At 39.5% G+C, this 13,539-nt stretch overlaps 1 protein-coding gene across 1 annotated transcript in view; it reads right to left on the bottom strand.

Annotated features, from left to right (window-relative positions):
* The window catches only part of NTSR1 (neurotensin receptor 1), a 143,471-nt gene that overhangs the window by 36,153 nt on the left and 93,779 nt on the right, over positions 1–13,539 (bottom strand). The window contains exon 2 of the mRNA XM_069072556.1: positions 5,799–6,000. Coding sequence (XP_068928657.1) covers positions 5,799–6,000 — 202 coding nt within the window. The remainder of the gene's footprint in view (positions 1–5,798; positions 6,001–13,539) is intronic.

Here is a 13,539-nt window from a genome sequence, read left to right as displayed (position 1 = left end):
TCCTTCCTTCCTTCCTTCCTTCCTTCCTTCCTTCCTTCCTTCCCTCCCTCCTTCCCTCCTTCCCTCCTTCCTTTCTTCCCTCCCTCTCTCCTTTTGTTCCTTTGTTCCTTCACTCCTTCCTTTGTTCCTTCACTCTTTCATTCCTTTGTTCCTTCGTTTGTTCCTTCCTTCCTTCCTTCTCTTACACCTCAATACTGAATCTTGTACTGAAGTAAAATTTTTCATTATCTGTCAATGTCTTCAGGGATCAGGGAGATTAATGAAACTCAATTTCTCAGACTGCAAATCCAGTACTTTCCCCATCATACCTACCACAATGTCTGCTCTCACATGACCCTGGGAAGAATCTACTGTCATAGATGTCTCTCATATGCTTATTATTAATTAGTTATTTTGTATATTTGCCTTTCATCCCAGTCTCCCCTTGCTGCCCACTAGGCTGCAAGGTAGGGATAGTATCTTGTTTAATCTTTGCATTTCCTAGTGTTGAGAACAGTGCATTCACATATGAGGGATTTAATAAATATTTGTGTTTAAACTAAAATGAAGGTGTGGAGGTTGAGTTTCACAAAGTCACTTAGTGATGGAGCAGATTGAACCACACTGTCTATGCCACAGGCTCGCTCTTAATTCTAAGGGTATGCTAGAGGTGAGATGTGTGAGGTCCTTGCAAACAGAAAAAGCCTGGCAGAGAGGAAAGAGCGTGAGCCTGGAGTCTGAGCACCTTCATATGATGGCTGCCTCAGTTACATACTAGCTATGTGACCTTGGGTAAATATTTCACTACTTGTGCCTCATTTTACCTTTCTGGAAAACAAGGGTAAGAACACCTGCACTATGTCCCTAATAGGAATGTTGTGAGGACAGAAGTCTCGAAGTATAAGCTACTAGATTGATTATCTGGCTACTCCAAGGATCTCCTTGGAAAGTCAGTCTCACTGTCGATTGTTGATGTGGATTTTCAGATGTGGCTACAGGACCACAGTTCCCTTTTCCCACTGTGAGTGTGGGAATAGCCAAAATAGCCAAAATCTTGGCTATTTTATACCTCTTGTAGGAGAAAATATCTTACAGTTTTGGGGAAGGTTTGAATTCTAGCTCTCTCATTTACTAATGGTGTGACCTTGGGCATGTTTCTTCTGAGCCTTATTCTGAGCCTCAATTTCTTCATCTGTCTAAAGGTGATACTTACAATACCTATCTCATGGGGCTGTTCAAACAGCTAGATAGCAAAGTAGATGGGCTGGATCCACAGTGAAGAAAACAAGAGTTCAAATCCAGCCTCAGACACTTACTAGCCAGTGTGAATCTGAGGCAAGTCACATAGAATCTTTGCTGCTGCTTTTACTGCTGCAACTAGATGGTGTAGCAGATTCGAATCCTGATTCAGACAGCTACTAGTTATGTGAATCTAGACAAATTACTTAACCTCTCTTTGCCTCAATTTCTTCAACTGTAAAACGGGGATAAAAATGGCATGTTCCTCATATAGTTGTTGTGAGGGTAGAATGTTAAGTATTTTGCAAATGTTTAAACACTGCATATTAGGTATTATTACCATCTTTCCCCTTCCCCATAAATCTTCCTGATGCTCCTGAGTATCTAAAACATATTACCTTCAATGCTAAACCTTCACTGATAAACCAGGCACTCATTATCCAGTTCCAATCAGTGGGCTGAGGGAGTTTTGGCAATTGCACTTAGTGTCCTCCCATTCTGAAGAAACTGCAAGCATTCAGCCCTGCCTGCTGGAATGGATTGTTAAGTCTCTTGGAGTCCTGCACCATTTAACATACGAAACAAAACCAGTATTCTTGATTTTTTCCACAGGTTCCCTGGAGCTCAAGTCATTACTGAGCTCGGGTGAAGAGGCTTGCAGAGACAATCCTTATCATCTAAAAGTGTCTACCTGAAATGGATTGTAAGTATTGTAGCTGCATGAAATTTCCCAGAAATTAGCTATCTTGTCTAGACCAGACCAGTGAGATGTGAGACCTTTTGCCCATCTCCCTTTGATTTTTTTTTTCTCCAAGAGCCAATCAGAAGGTGAATGATTTCAGCCATCATTATCACTAAAGAGAGCTGTAGAAGATAGTCAAGGTGGGCTGGTTTGGGGACCAGAGTGTGAGTTTTGATTTTTTTGATGTCTGTGCCACATACCTACCCTTTTTCATGTCATGGTTGGGAACTAGCCTGACCTCCTGCAAACCTTTTGTTGGCTGCCACCATGGAGAAATGGATTTGGTGATGGAGAGGGTGAGGCACTGACCCTAGAGAAAACTGCTTTTATTGTAAAGTAATCTGGCTTAATCTTTAGCACCCCGAAACCTAAGGTTGAAATGATCCATCCTGATTATTAATTTGGGATAGCAGCTTAATAGAGGATAACCAGTGGGTGGCTTTGGAGAATGGTTGATCTTCTCTGTTTTACCTGGCCTAGTTGAGTCTAGGTTTGTCTGTATCCATAGTGATTAATCTTAGTGATATTCCTTATGTAAGGTCGAAGTATCTCCATTTAAAACCAAGAAAGAAAGAAGGGGAAAAACCTCTAAAGCATGCTGTAAATCTCTTGGACAGTGAGTGACATTGTTCATAAGCTATGATTTGGTTGAAAATGGAGGAATTTAAAATTAAGCCCTAGATATAGGCAATTTAGGGCCGTTAGGTGGCACAGTGAATAGAGCACTGGTCCTGGATTCAGGAGGACCTGAATTCAAATCCAGCCTCAGAAACTTAACACTTACTAGCCATGTGACCTTAGACAAGTCACTTGGCCCTTATTGCCCTGCCTTTCCCCCTCCAAAAAGCAAAAACAAAAAGAACATAAAAAGGAAATAGACAATTTATCTTGTTATTGTTGTTTGTCTTCTGTTCTTTTTTTTTTTTTTTTTTAAAGCAATCGGGGTTAAGTAACTTGCTCAAGGTTACATGGCCAGTTATTTCTGGGTGGGGTGCTGAGTATCTGAGCCCAGGTTTGATCCCCAGGTCATCCTGACACTGGAGCCGATGCTCTTACCCGCTAAGCCACCTGGCTGCCCCTTGTCTTTTGTTCTTGAAGAAGATCATGACATCAGGAAGATGATGGCATGACTTGCAAGTGAATAGGACTTAAGTGAGGGAGGGCTGTGCAAAGTCACCAGTCTCACATTCTCCTCCAGAGTCATCTGGGCCCAGTAGTAAGATATAGACCAGGACAACTGGAGATGGTCCCAATTTATCTAAGCAAAACTTTGAAACCACCTCAGCTCCACTCAGAGAAGGTCTATGACCAGTCATGGAGTATGATTGCTCTGCTGTGAGCCCCCACGCTTACAGGAAGGCTTCCAGGGTTCTGCCCCCCTTTCCCACCATTAAGGATTTATTCCTTTGTATCTTAAAAGTTTTTCATCTCTAAGAGTTCTCTATTAGAAGGCAAGAACCCTCAAAGAGGAGGGTTATACCTGAACCTTTACCAGTCATTGATGCATTAGCAGGAATTAGATTTTTAGGATGCTTTCCAAGAGGACAACTTTGTTGGGACCTTTGTACTGGTTGTTACCCCATGCCTGGATTCTCCCTGCTCACCTCTGCTTCTTGGAATCTCCATTTTCCTTTGAAACTCACTTTGTGTCACCTGCATGAAGCCTTCCCAATCATCTCCAGCTGCTAGTGCTCATCCTTCCCCATACTACCTGGTATTCACTTTACATATATTCTGTTTATGCTTATATACATACATATAAACACACATATGTCTCATACACATATATACATTATTATATATGTCAACTCCTCTATTAGGCTGTAAGCTCCTTGAGGGCAGAGACTTTCCATTTTTGTGTCTCTCCAGCACATAGTAGGTACTTATATGCTGTTTGATTGAGTGGGAAGAAGGTTTTTTAAGAAATAAGATGTGGGATTTGGGGTGGAGGGTACGACCTAAGACTTGGAGACCAATATAGGGAAAAAGGGACCTGAAAGGGGTGGTAGGAAGTATCCACGTATGGAAAAATGAAAAAAAGCCATAGCATAGAGTGTTTCAACTGGAAGAAGCCATACTCAGGTAACAAAGTAGAGTGAGAATTTGAATCTTGGTCATTTGACTACAAATCCAATATACTTTCCAATATACCATACTCCTTTTTGTAACTCCCTATGTGACCTTGGGTAAGACGCTTATCCTTTATGAACCTCATCTTTTATCATCTAGAAAATAAAGGGGTTAAAATTTGCTCCCTAAGGCCCCTTAGGGGAACTAGGTGGCACCATAGTTCACAGAGCACTGAACTTGGAGTCAGGAAGATCTGAGTTTAAATATGGCCTCAGGCCCTTTCAAGCTGCGTTGAGCCTGGACAAATCATTTAACCTCTGATGGTCTCAGTTTCTTTTTTGTTTTTTTGCTTTTTGGAGGGCAATTGGGGTTAAGTGACTTGCCCAGGGTCACATAGCTAGTTTTTGTGTTAAGTGTCTGAGGCCGCATTTGAACTCAGGTCCTCCTGACTCCAGGGCCGGTGCTCTATTCACTCCACCGCCTAGCCGCCCTGGTCTCAGTTTCTTTAATCATATAATTGGGATAATAATAACACTGACCTCCCAGGGTTGTTATGAAGATCAAATGAGATTATAATTTGTAAAGAGTTTAGCATAGTGCCTGGCACACAGTAGGTACTCAATAAATGTTTATTTTCTCTCTTTTCCCCTTCAAGATCAAAATCTAAACCCTATGATTCATTGGCAGAGTTGGAATTAGAGCTCAGGGCTCCAGACTCTCAGGCTGGTGTTCCTTCTATTACACCACACTACCCTTGGCCCCTTAAGTTAGTCACACAATGTTTCCATCCTTGAACAATGTAAAAGAGAAAGACATCAGGATTTTATGTGTAATATGATGTGAGCTCACTAGGTGGCACAGTGGATGATGTGCTAGATCCAAAGGCAGGAAGAGCTTAGTTCAAATCCAGCACCAGATACTCATAAACTGTAAAACCCTAGGCAAGTCATTTGTCCTTTGTCTACCTCAGTTTGTTCATCTGTAAAATGGGTATTATAATAATAGTATTGACCTTCCAAGGTTGTTGTGAAGAGCAAATGAGATATCTGTAAACACTTTCTAAATCTTAAAGCACTATATAAATGCTGGTTTTAAATATTTAAAAACATATATGTATATATACACACATGTATGTGTGTATACACACATACAAATACCACATGTGTATGCACACACTCATGTCTTTAGGTATTCACATTTTAATTCTGGTCACAAATGGCCTAATTATCTTTCCAGTCTTGCTTCCTCTTACTCTGCTTCACATAATTTTGGTTCTAGTCAAAGTCTCTGTTTCTATATACAACATTCCCTATACTTCCTTATTCCTCTTACACAATGGCACCCTCTCTTCTCACAGGAAGCCTTTTTAAAACCCTAACATTTTCTCTCTATTAAAATTATTTTCAATGACTTTGTACATACTTTTAATTTACCCATTTACATGTTTTATCTCCCCTTACCCCCCACACCAGGTAAAAATTTAAGTTCTTTGTGGGCCTGTCTTTTTTTCCCTCTTTGTATTCTCAGCATCTAGCACAGCTCTTATTGGTGGGAACCTAAAAATATTCGTTCAATGGAATTAAATTGACTACAGGTTGCTAAAGTCTTTGACGAACTTTGCTAAGTTCTACTTACCCCTCTGTTACTGGAAATGAGCTGTCCTTTTTCATAGGTTCTGAAAGAACAGCTACCCTAATACTACCTGGATTCTTTTACCTCTTCTCAATATATACTGTTCTGCCTCCTCTGAGGACAGATGGATACTTACGCAAGACTCGAACTCCATGCTTTAGAGCTTGGACACGGCTGGGTTCTATGGACATACTGAGCATGGTCTGTTGCCCTCCAATTGTGCAGACCTGGTTCTGCTGGGCTGCCTGGTGGAACATGATGGTAAGCTGGTCAGCAATGATGGTATTCAGGACTGAAATGACCACCATTGGGAATAGGAAGGAGATGAACGCATTGACCTGTGGAAGGAAAAAGAAGAGTGAATAATTGTACTTTATTTTATCCTCTTCTACAAAGTTCTGATTACATTGTACCATGACTATTGTTGAAACTTCTTTGATGTTTTTTCCTATCTCCAGTTTCTTTCTCCTCCAGTCTATCGTGTAGAGATTACTAGGTTTGTTTGTTTTTGAAGGTGAACCTCTAAAACGAAACTAGACTTTTTATTTCACCAATTCAGGAAACTTTTGTTATGGAAACTCTTCACTGATGGTGATCAGATCTTCAACTAATTTATAATGATAGTCATAGAGAGTTACTTGGGGGCATTGAGGAATTAAATGATTTGCCAGTGGTCACATAGTTAATAAGTATCAGAATCAGGATTTGAACTCAGCTCTTCCTGACTCTAAAGTCAAGTCTTTGTCCCCTGTGCTGCAGCTTCCAGAAGAATAATTCCAAAACATATATTTCATCTCTGATGCTTATAACTTGTTTGACCTTGGTCAAGTTACTTTACCTGTGTAATCTCAATTGCATTATTTGCAAAATGAAGAATATGAAATAGATGGCCTTTGAGTTCCCTTCTGCCTCTATAGCTGTGATCTCATGATTCTTCCCTATTGAAAAATCTTCAGTGACTCTTCCCTGTCTGTAGATTAAGGTCTATATTCCTTAGCCTGCAAGTCAAAGTCTTACAAATTTGGCCCCAGAATGCTTCACATGTCAGTATATCCCCTCTTCATCTCCTATACTGTTACAACATAAACTGCAATATAAAGGCCATTTCAATCATATTGGTCTTATTGTTCACTGAATGAACTAATGCACTTTATATATTATTACTTCCACTTCTTTGTTCATGTCAATCTCCACTGCTCCTCTATCTCTCTTAATCTTATATAGCATTCAAAGTCTAGCTCATGCCCTACTTCCTCTGTGGAGTCCTCACTGATTCGATAGTACTCTTTCTTTTCTTCCTCTGATCTCTTAGAGTAGTTCACTGTTTAATTTGGCATGTGGCATTTGCTAACATGGGGTTGTTAATTCATTTTTTGTCCGGTATGTGCATACCCTCTCAACAATTCAATTCAGTTGTACATTCCTACCCCTGCAGAGGCTTGTACTATCCTGGGCACACAATGGGATTAAATAATCCATTGAATGAATGAATGTAGAAAAGAAAGAAAGAGGAAGAAAGAAAGAAAGAAAGGAAGAAAGAAAGAAAGAAAGGAAGAAAGGAAGAAAGAAAGGAAGAAAGAGACAGAGAGAGAGAAAGAGAGAGAGAGAAAAAGAGAGAGAAAGAAAGAAAACTTCACAGATATTGAAAGAAGTATCATTAATAAAATTACTATTCTCTCCTAAACCTCCCACACAACTGGCCCTCAATAAATATTAACATATTTTCCCCCAGGCAGGTGGATAATGGCTTTAAGTGGCTTTATAACTTTCCTTTGATTTTTTAAAAAGACTTTTTTCTTCCTAAAATATTTTGACATTTCTTATTTCTAAGTACATATGGCTTGCAATCTCATGACGGGGAAAAAAATAAGTTGCTAAATTGTTATGTCTTCTGAATTGCTCTTAACGTGTACTTTGAATTTCAGATCTAAATGCTTCTCGCTATATTGGGAGAAAATATGTGAAGTCATGGAGTCTGTGGCTTGGGCTTTAGGTTTATAAAATTCACTTTGAGAACGTTTGCACCTATGTGATTTTCCCTGAATACAAACTCAGATTAGAGCTTATTTCTCTCTACTGTTGCTCTGGTCTGAACTTAGTAGTGCCACATTGAGTATGGAGAAAACAAGGGCTTCCCCCTCCTGGAATTGATTTTCTTTGGACTCAGACATTCGCTTGTAAGGTTTACATTTGCAAGTCTGAAGGACAAATATGGAATTATTTAGATTCACCGCAATTCTTTCTGTTCAGAGGCTCCAAGAGGAGGGAACAAAACTTATTATTGAGTTTGTCATTTTAATTGTTTTGATGAACTGCAAGGTCAATATGAGTTGACAGTGTGGCATATCAATATCCAAAAAGGTCTTGACATGCTAAAATAATGGCCCAAATCTAGTAAGATGAGATTTAAAGGAGATAAATGTAAAATCCTACACTTGGGTTCAAAATATCAACTACATGAGTGCTGGAAGTGAAAGAATGGCCAATGGTTCATATAAAAAAACATCTGAAAGCTTTTTGCAATATAAGTCAATAGTGCAACATGATGGGCCAAAAAACCAACTTTAATAAAACCATTGTATCCAGAACCACAAGATTATAGTTTTATTATATGTGTAGTGTATGCTGGGTCAATTATGGCTGCAGGATTGTATGTAGTTCTAGATGCTAGACTTCAGGAAGGGCAATTATAAGCTAGAACATATTCAGAGGAAAGTGATCAACATTCTGAGGACACTTAAAACCCTAGCACATGTTTGAAGGACCTGGGAATATTTGACCTGGAGAATAAATTAAGAAGCATTTCTTAAACACTTGCTATGTACCAAACACCATGCTTAGAGGAGAAGACTTGAGTGGGTATGATTGTGGATATAGTAGTTGCCTGTAAATATTTGAAATGTTGGGCAGATAGGCATTACAGTGGATAGAGGACCCAACCTAGGGTTAGGAAAACCTGAGTTCAAATCCAGCCTCAGATGCTTACTAGCCCTGGTCTTGGGTAAGTCAATTAATCTTGTTTGCCTCAGTTTCCTCAGCTGTAAAATGAGCTAGAGAAGGAAATGGCAAATCACTCCAAGATCTTTGCCAAGAAAACCCCAAAAGGGGTCATGAAGAGTAGGACATGATTTAAATAGCTGAACAACTTCTTCCTCTGTAAAGTGAAGGGTCTGCACTAGGTGATTTCAGGTCTGGATCATCTGAAATCTATGAAACATAAGGAAAGTTTAAACTTAACTAAGTCATAGAGGATAGAACTAGGAATCTTAGGCAGGCATTAAAAAGACATAGATTTTAGCTTAGTATAGGGAAGAATTTCTAAGGAGCTAAGAATGGAAGAGGTTCCCTTGGGAAGTTTCCTAATCTAGGAGATTTTCAAATTAAAGTTGGATTATCACTTACTAAGGATATTGACGAGCTCTGTCTACATGATGTAGGTTGAGCACTAGATGATCTCTAAGGTCTCCTCTAATGGTGTAATTACTCTAATTTTAGGAAAAGATGAAGTAGCCCAACAAAGACTGTTCTGAGAGGTCTTAATTGAATCTTTGTTTCATATGTGTCTATTCTTTGGAATGTAAACTCCTTGAAGGCAGGAATTCTATCTTGTATAGCTTTATGTATGTTTCCCAATAAAATCATCTGAAATGGTGGGTAATTATAGAGGTTTTAAGTGACTAATAAAGGTACAGGACCATTTCCTTAATGTGGATTGCAATAATTAGAAATTTGGACTCAAATTAGGTTTACTTTAAAAAAATTGATACTTTCCTCCCAATTACATGTAAAAACAACCTTAACATTGGTTTTAAAATTCTGAGTGCCAAATTCTTTCCCTCTCTTGCTCCTCCCTTCCCTTCTCATTGAGAAGGCAAGCAATTTGATACAGGTTATATACATACAGTGAGGCTAAACATTTCCATATTAGTCATGTGAAAGAAAACAGACAAAAAAAATAAATAAAAACAAGAAAAATCATGTAAAGAAAAAGTATGTTTTGATCTGCATTCAATAGGTTTATTTTTGAATGGTTAAAAATCACTTTCTAAGTAAATCAGTGGAGCAAACTGACACCAAGAAGAGCATTTTAAATTCTTTCAGAAAACACAATGGTTTCAAAAATATTTGAAGCACCCACCTACATACATTCATGAAGCTTTCTCTGATCTTCCCCCTTCCCCATTCCTTCTTTCTCCCTTAGCTATGATCTTTTCCTATCTCATAATTTTGCTTATTTCTGTTCACAGGCTCCTCTCAGTAATTCATTCAACACTTGATAAGGCATTGCAAACTTTTTTAGGCATTCGAAACCCTTTATATCTATTCACTAAAGGAGGTGCCCCAAGAACTTATCTTGGGCAGCAACAACAACAACAAAAGAAACCAAAACACAATCAAAAAATTGTGCAGCCTAGTATTTGAAAGCAACAAAACTATTTCTTTACAAAGACTGTGCAATTCAGACTTCACTTCTTCACATGGACTTTCCCTGCAATTAGTCCAAATTAGGTAGTGCTAGTATTAGCCTGTTTCCTATTCTCACTGAAGCAATGTATTTAGAAGGGCACATTTGGATGCAATAGGTTCCAGCCCCAAAGTGACCTTGGATAGGTATAATTTATTTTCTTCCCCTTACAATCCTTGTGCAGTGATTAAACCATTCCTTTGGAGCTAAGAGACAATTGAACTGAAATCTCTGTGGGACCTTATCTCCTTTACTGCAACTCCCCCCTTCTATGTGACAGTTCTATTTTCAGAAGGCTTCCTGCAGGTCTCTGAGGTTGTGGGACCCAGGAGAAGGGATGGATGGACTGTGCAATGAATGCCTGGAACCAATTTTCCCTGGGGATCAGGGGCTAATGCTGGGCCCCCTGTCATGACATAATGGTTGATGGTGTCGGCAGCCCCGTGATACGAAATCAACTCCATATGAGTCACCATAGCCAGAGTGTAATTTAAACAGAACTAATGTATCCAACACACATTTAAAATGTCAAAACATTTAAAATACCATTCCTCACCAGCTACCAAAGCAGCCGAAATTGCTGGCTCTGGAGACAAAACAAAAGGAATGGAGTCACCCAGGGCTGCAGTATTTTTCTTTTCAAGTCTGTGTTGGGGCTAGAACCTGTGTCTGCAGTTATGGATGTGGCACCTTGGGAGGGAGTGGTGGTGGTCTGAGCTGGGGTTCCCCCACCAGATGAGTAATCATCTTCTGACAAGTAGGAAGTTAAAATACGTAGGTCAAGTTGACTGGGAAACCACTTCAAACCTGAGCATCATGGAATTTAGAGGTAGAAGAGCCCTTAGAATCCTCTCTTTTAAACAGCTCAGTTTTACTTAAATGAAAACAGGCCAAGAAAGGGAAAGTAACTCACCTATTTTGTTTCAAATGGGTAGTAAATGGCAGCTAGGTGGCACCACAGTGCATGGAGTGCTGGGCCTACAGTCAGGAACTCATCTTCCTGAGTTCAAATCTGGCCTCAGACACTTCCAGCTGTGTTATCTTGGATGAGTCACTTAATCCCTGTTTGCTTCTCTTTCTTATCAGCAAAACAAGCTGGAGAAGAAAATGGCAAACATCTCTGCTAAGGAAATTTTAAATGGGATCATGGAGAGTTGGACATGATTGAAGACCACTGAACAAGTAAATGGTAGAGTCCTGGGTTGGACTCAGTTCAGGGCTTTTTTCACTATACCATGACACTTCAAACAGGATGATGCTTTAGGTGAGAAGCAGCACAGGAATCAACTTTCCTCTGTCCAGTCTTACTCTCAGCGTGGTGTAATGGGAAAGAGTGCTTGATTTAGAGTCAGAGATTTGGGCTTGATTCTTAACCCTTGTGTGACCTGGTGAAATCACTTATCCCTGCTGAATCTCAGTCAGAGCACTTGTCTGTAAAATAGGGATAATAACTCATGTACTTATTTCATGGTGTCATTGTAAGGAACACTTATTCCCCTGCCCCTGACCCCATTGCTTCCTTGAAGTCTGGAGTCTCTCTTCCTCCCTCAACTGAAAATTTGCTTTAAAAAAAGAGTTGATTCTAGTGTCTCCTTGATGATGTTTGCCCAGGCTCATTTTGTGGAGCTTGCTCTGGATGCCAAAATTATTAGCTGGCTCTGAAATCCACGATAATAATAACTTGCTCTTCTGTAACCCAGGGTTCAAATCCACTTACATTTCACCTCTTCCCAAAGTTTTTGTTCTCTTTTATTTCCCTGGAGAATCTAGAAGCAAGTGTGTCTCCTCTCAAAGTGTTGACATAGAACTTTTGAATTTTGCAAACTACATTAGTACGCTATATTTTTTGACCTAACAACTTAGGCATGATAGGTATAGTTATTTCTTTTTTGTGGATGAGTAAACAGAGGTTCAGATGAGTTCAGTGACTTGGCTTGGGTCACGAAGTTGTGTATGTCAGAAGCTAGATTCTTTCCCAGGGCTCTCTCTCTACTGTACTAAGGTAACACCTATGATTCTAAGACTTTTTGAGGTCTAAGTTTTCTTTTCTTGTGTGTCATCCAAGGCATAGTATAGGGCTGGGCACACAGAAGGTACCCCAGATTTCTTATTGTTGGATTAATTGGTATTTTGAGTCCTTAGAAAGGCACCTGCCATTATTTATTTTAAATTATTCAGTAAAAAAAGCCATCCAAAGTAAACAATTTGCTTTGTCCCAAAATGGAGTACTGTGTACTTCTCCCACCTTGTCCCAATAAGTTCCTGCCTAGTCAGTTCCACTTTTTGTCAAATGGTCCAATCTAATCTCCATTGTTGAGTTGTGGACCACTCTTTGTGATCCCATTTAGGGTTTTCTTGGCAAAGATACTATACTGGTTTGCCATTTCCTTCTCTAGCTTATTTTACAGATGAGGAACCTAAGACAGAATTAAATAACTTGCCCAGGGTCACACAGCTAGTTAAGTGTTTGAGGGCAGATTTGAACTCAGGAAGATGAATCTTCCCGACTCGAAGCCCACTGCTCTATCCATTATGCCACCTAGTTGCCCCAACCTCCATTATCACTAACAAAATGTACATGGAAACAAAAACTAATAAAAAACCCCAAAGTAATAGGGACAAATTGCTAAGACACAAACCAAAAAAACTTTCCTCTCTACTTTTCCAAAAAATTTGGAACTCTTAATTCATTATTTTGAGAGAATAACCTGGAGCCTCCTGACACTTCCAGGGGAGCCTCAGAATTAGGGTTAGAGTTAGGGTGAAGCCTTCGACTCTAACCCTAATTTCCAGGACATTGTAAAAGGAGACAAACATTTCACTCTTCCCCAGGCATCTTAGAGTTGTATCTGCTAATCTGCAAGTCAAATTAGTTAGCTTGGTTATTCCTGAAATGAAATCCATTTAGCTGAACTTCTCACAGAAGGTTCATTAGCTAATCTGTTGAGTCCTTAATCTTCCTAGCATTCTTTAAGATGAACATCCACTCTAGGGAAGAATCAACCATCAATCTGAATTTTCTCAGCTAAGGAAAGGGATGATAACCAATGATATAGGCAAACCTCAAATCAAGGTAAAAAAATGGAGTCTGATAGCTTAAAATGGAAGCTCTTTGAGGCCACAAGCTTGCTTTTTTCTTTTTCTCTCCATTCTCAGTGTTTAGGATGCTGCTGCCACAAAACAGGCACTTAATAAATGTGTATTTATTGGTTGAATGGTTCTAATTGTGTAGTGGGTCTGCTGTCATCTCAATCCTCCCTCAGTTGGTCTCATTGTCTCCAAAATATATGAATAATAATAGCTACCGTGTTTCCCCGATAATAAGACCTATCCCTAAAATAAGCCCTATTGAGATTGCTACTGTAGTGAAGGTGATCCCCTGTGCTACACACTACATTATGGTACCCTCTGT

Source organism: Petaurus breviceps, unplaced genomic scaffold, assembly GCF_028583685.1.
Source record: "Petaurus breviceps papuanus isolate PSGF00001 unplaced genomic scaffold, PetGlider_PUasm1.0 90847, whole genome shotgun sequence".
In the NCBI taxonomy this organism is placed as follows: Eukaryota; Metazoa; Chordata; class Mammalia; order Diprotodontia; family Petauridae; genus Petaurus; species Petaurus breviceps.
The sequence above is the reverse complement of the archived record's forward strand: the minus strand, read 5'-3'. Positions and strand labels throughout refer to the sequence as shown.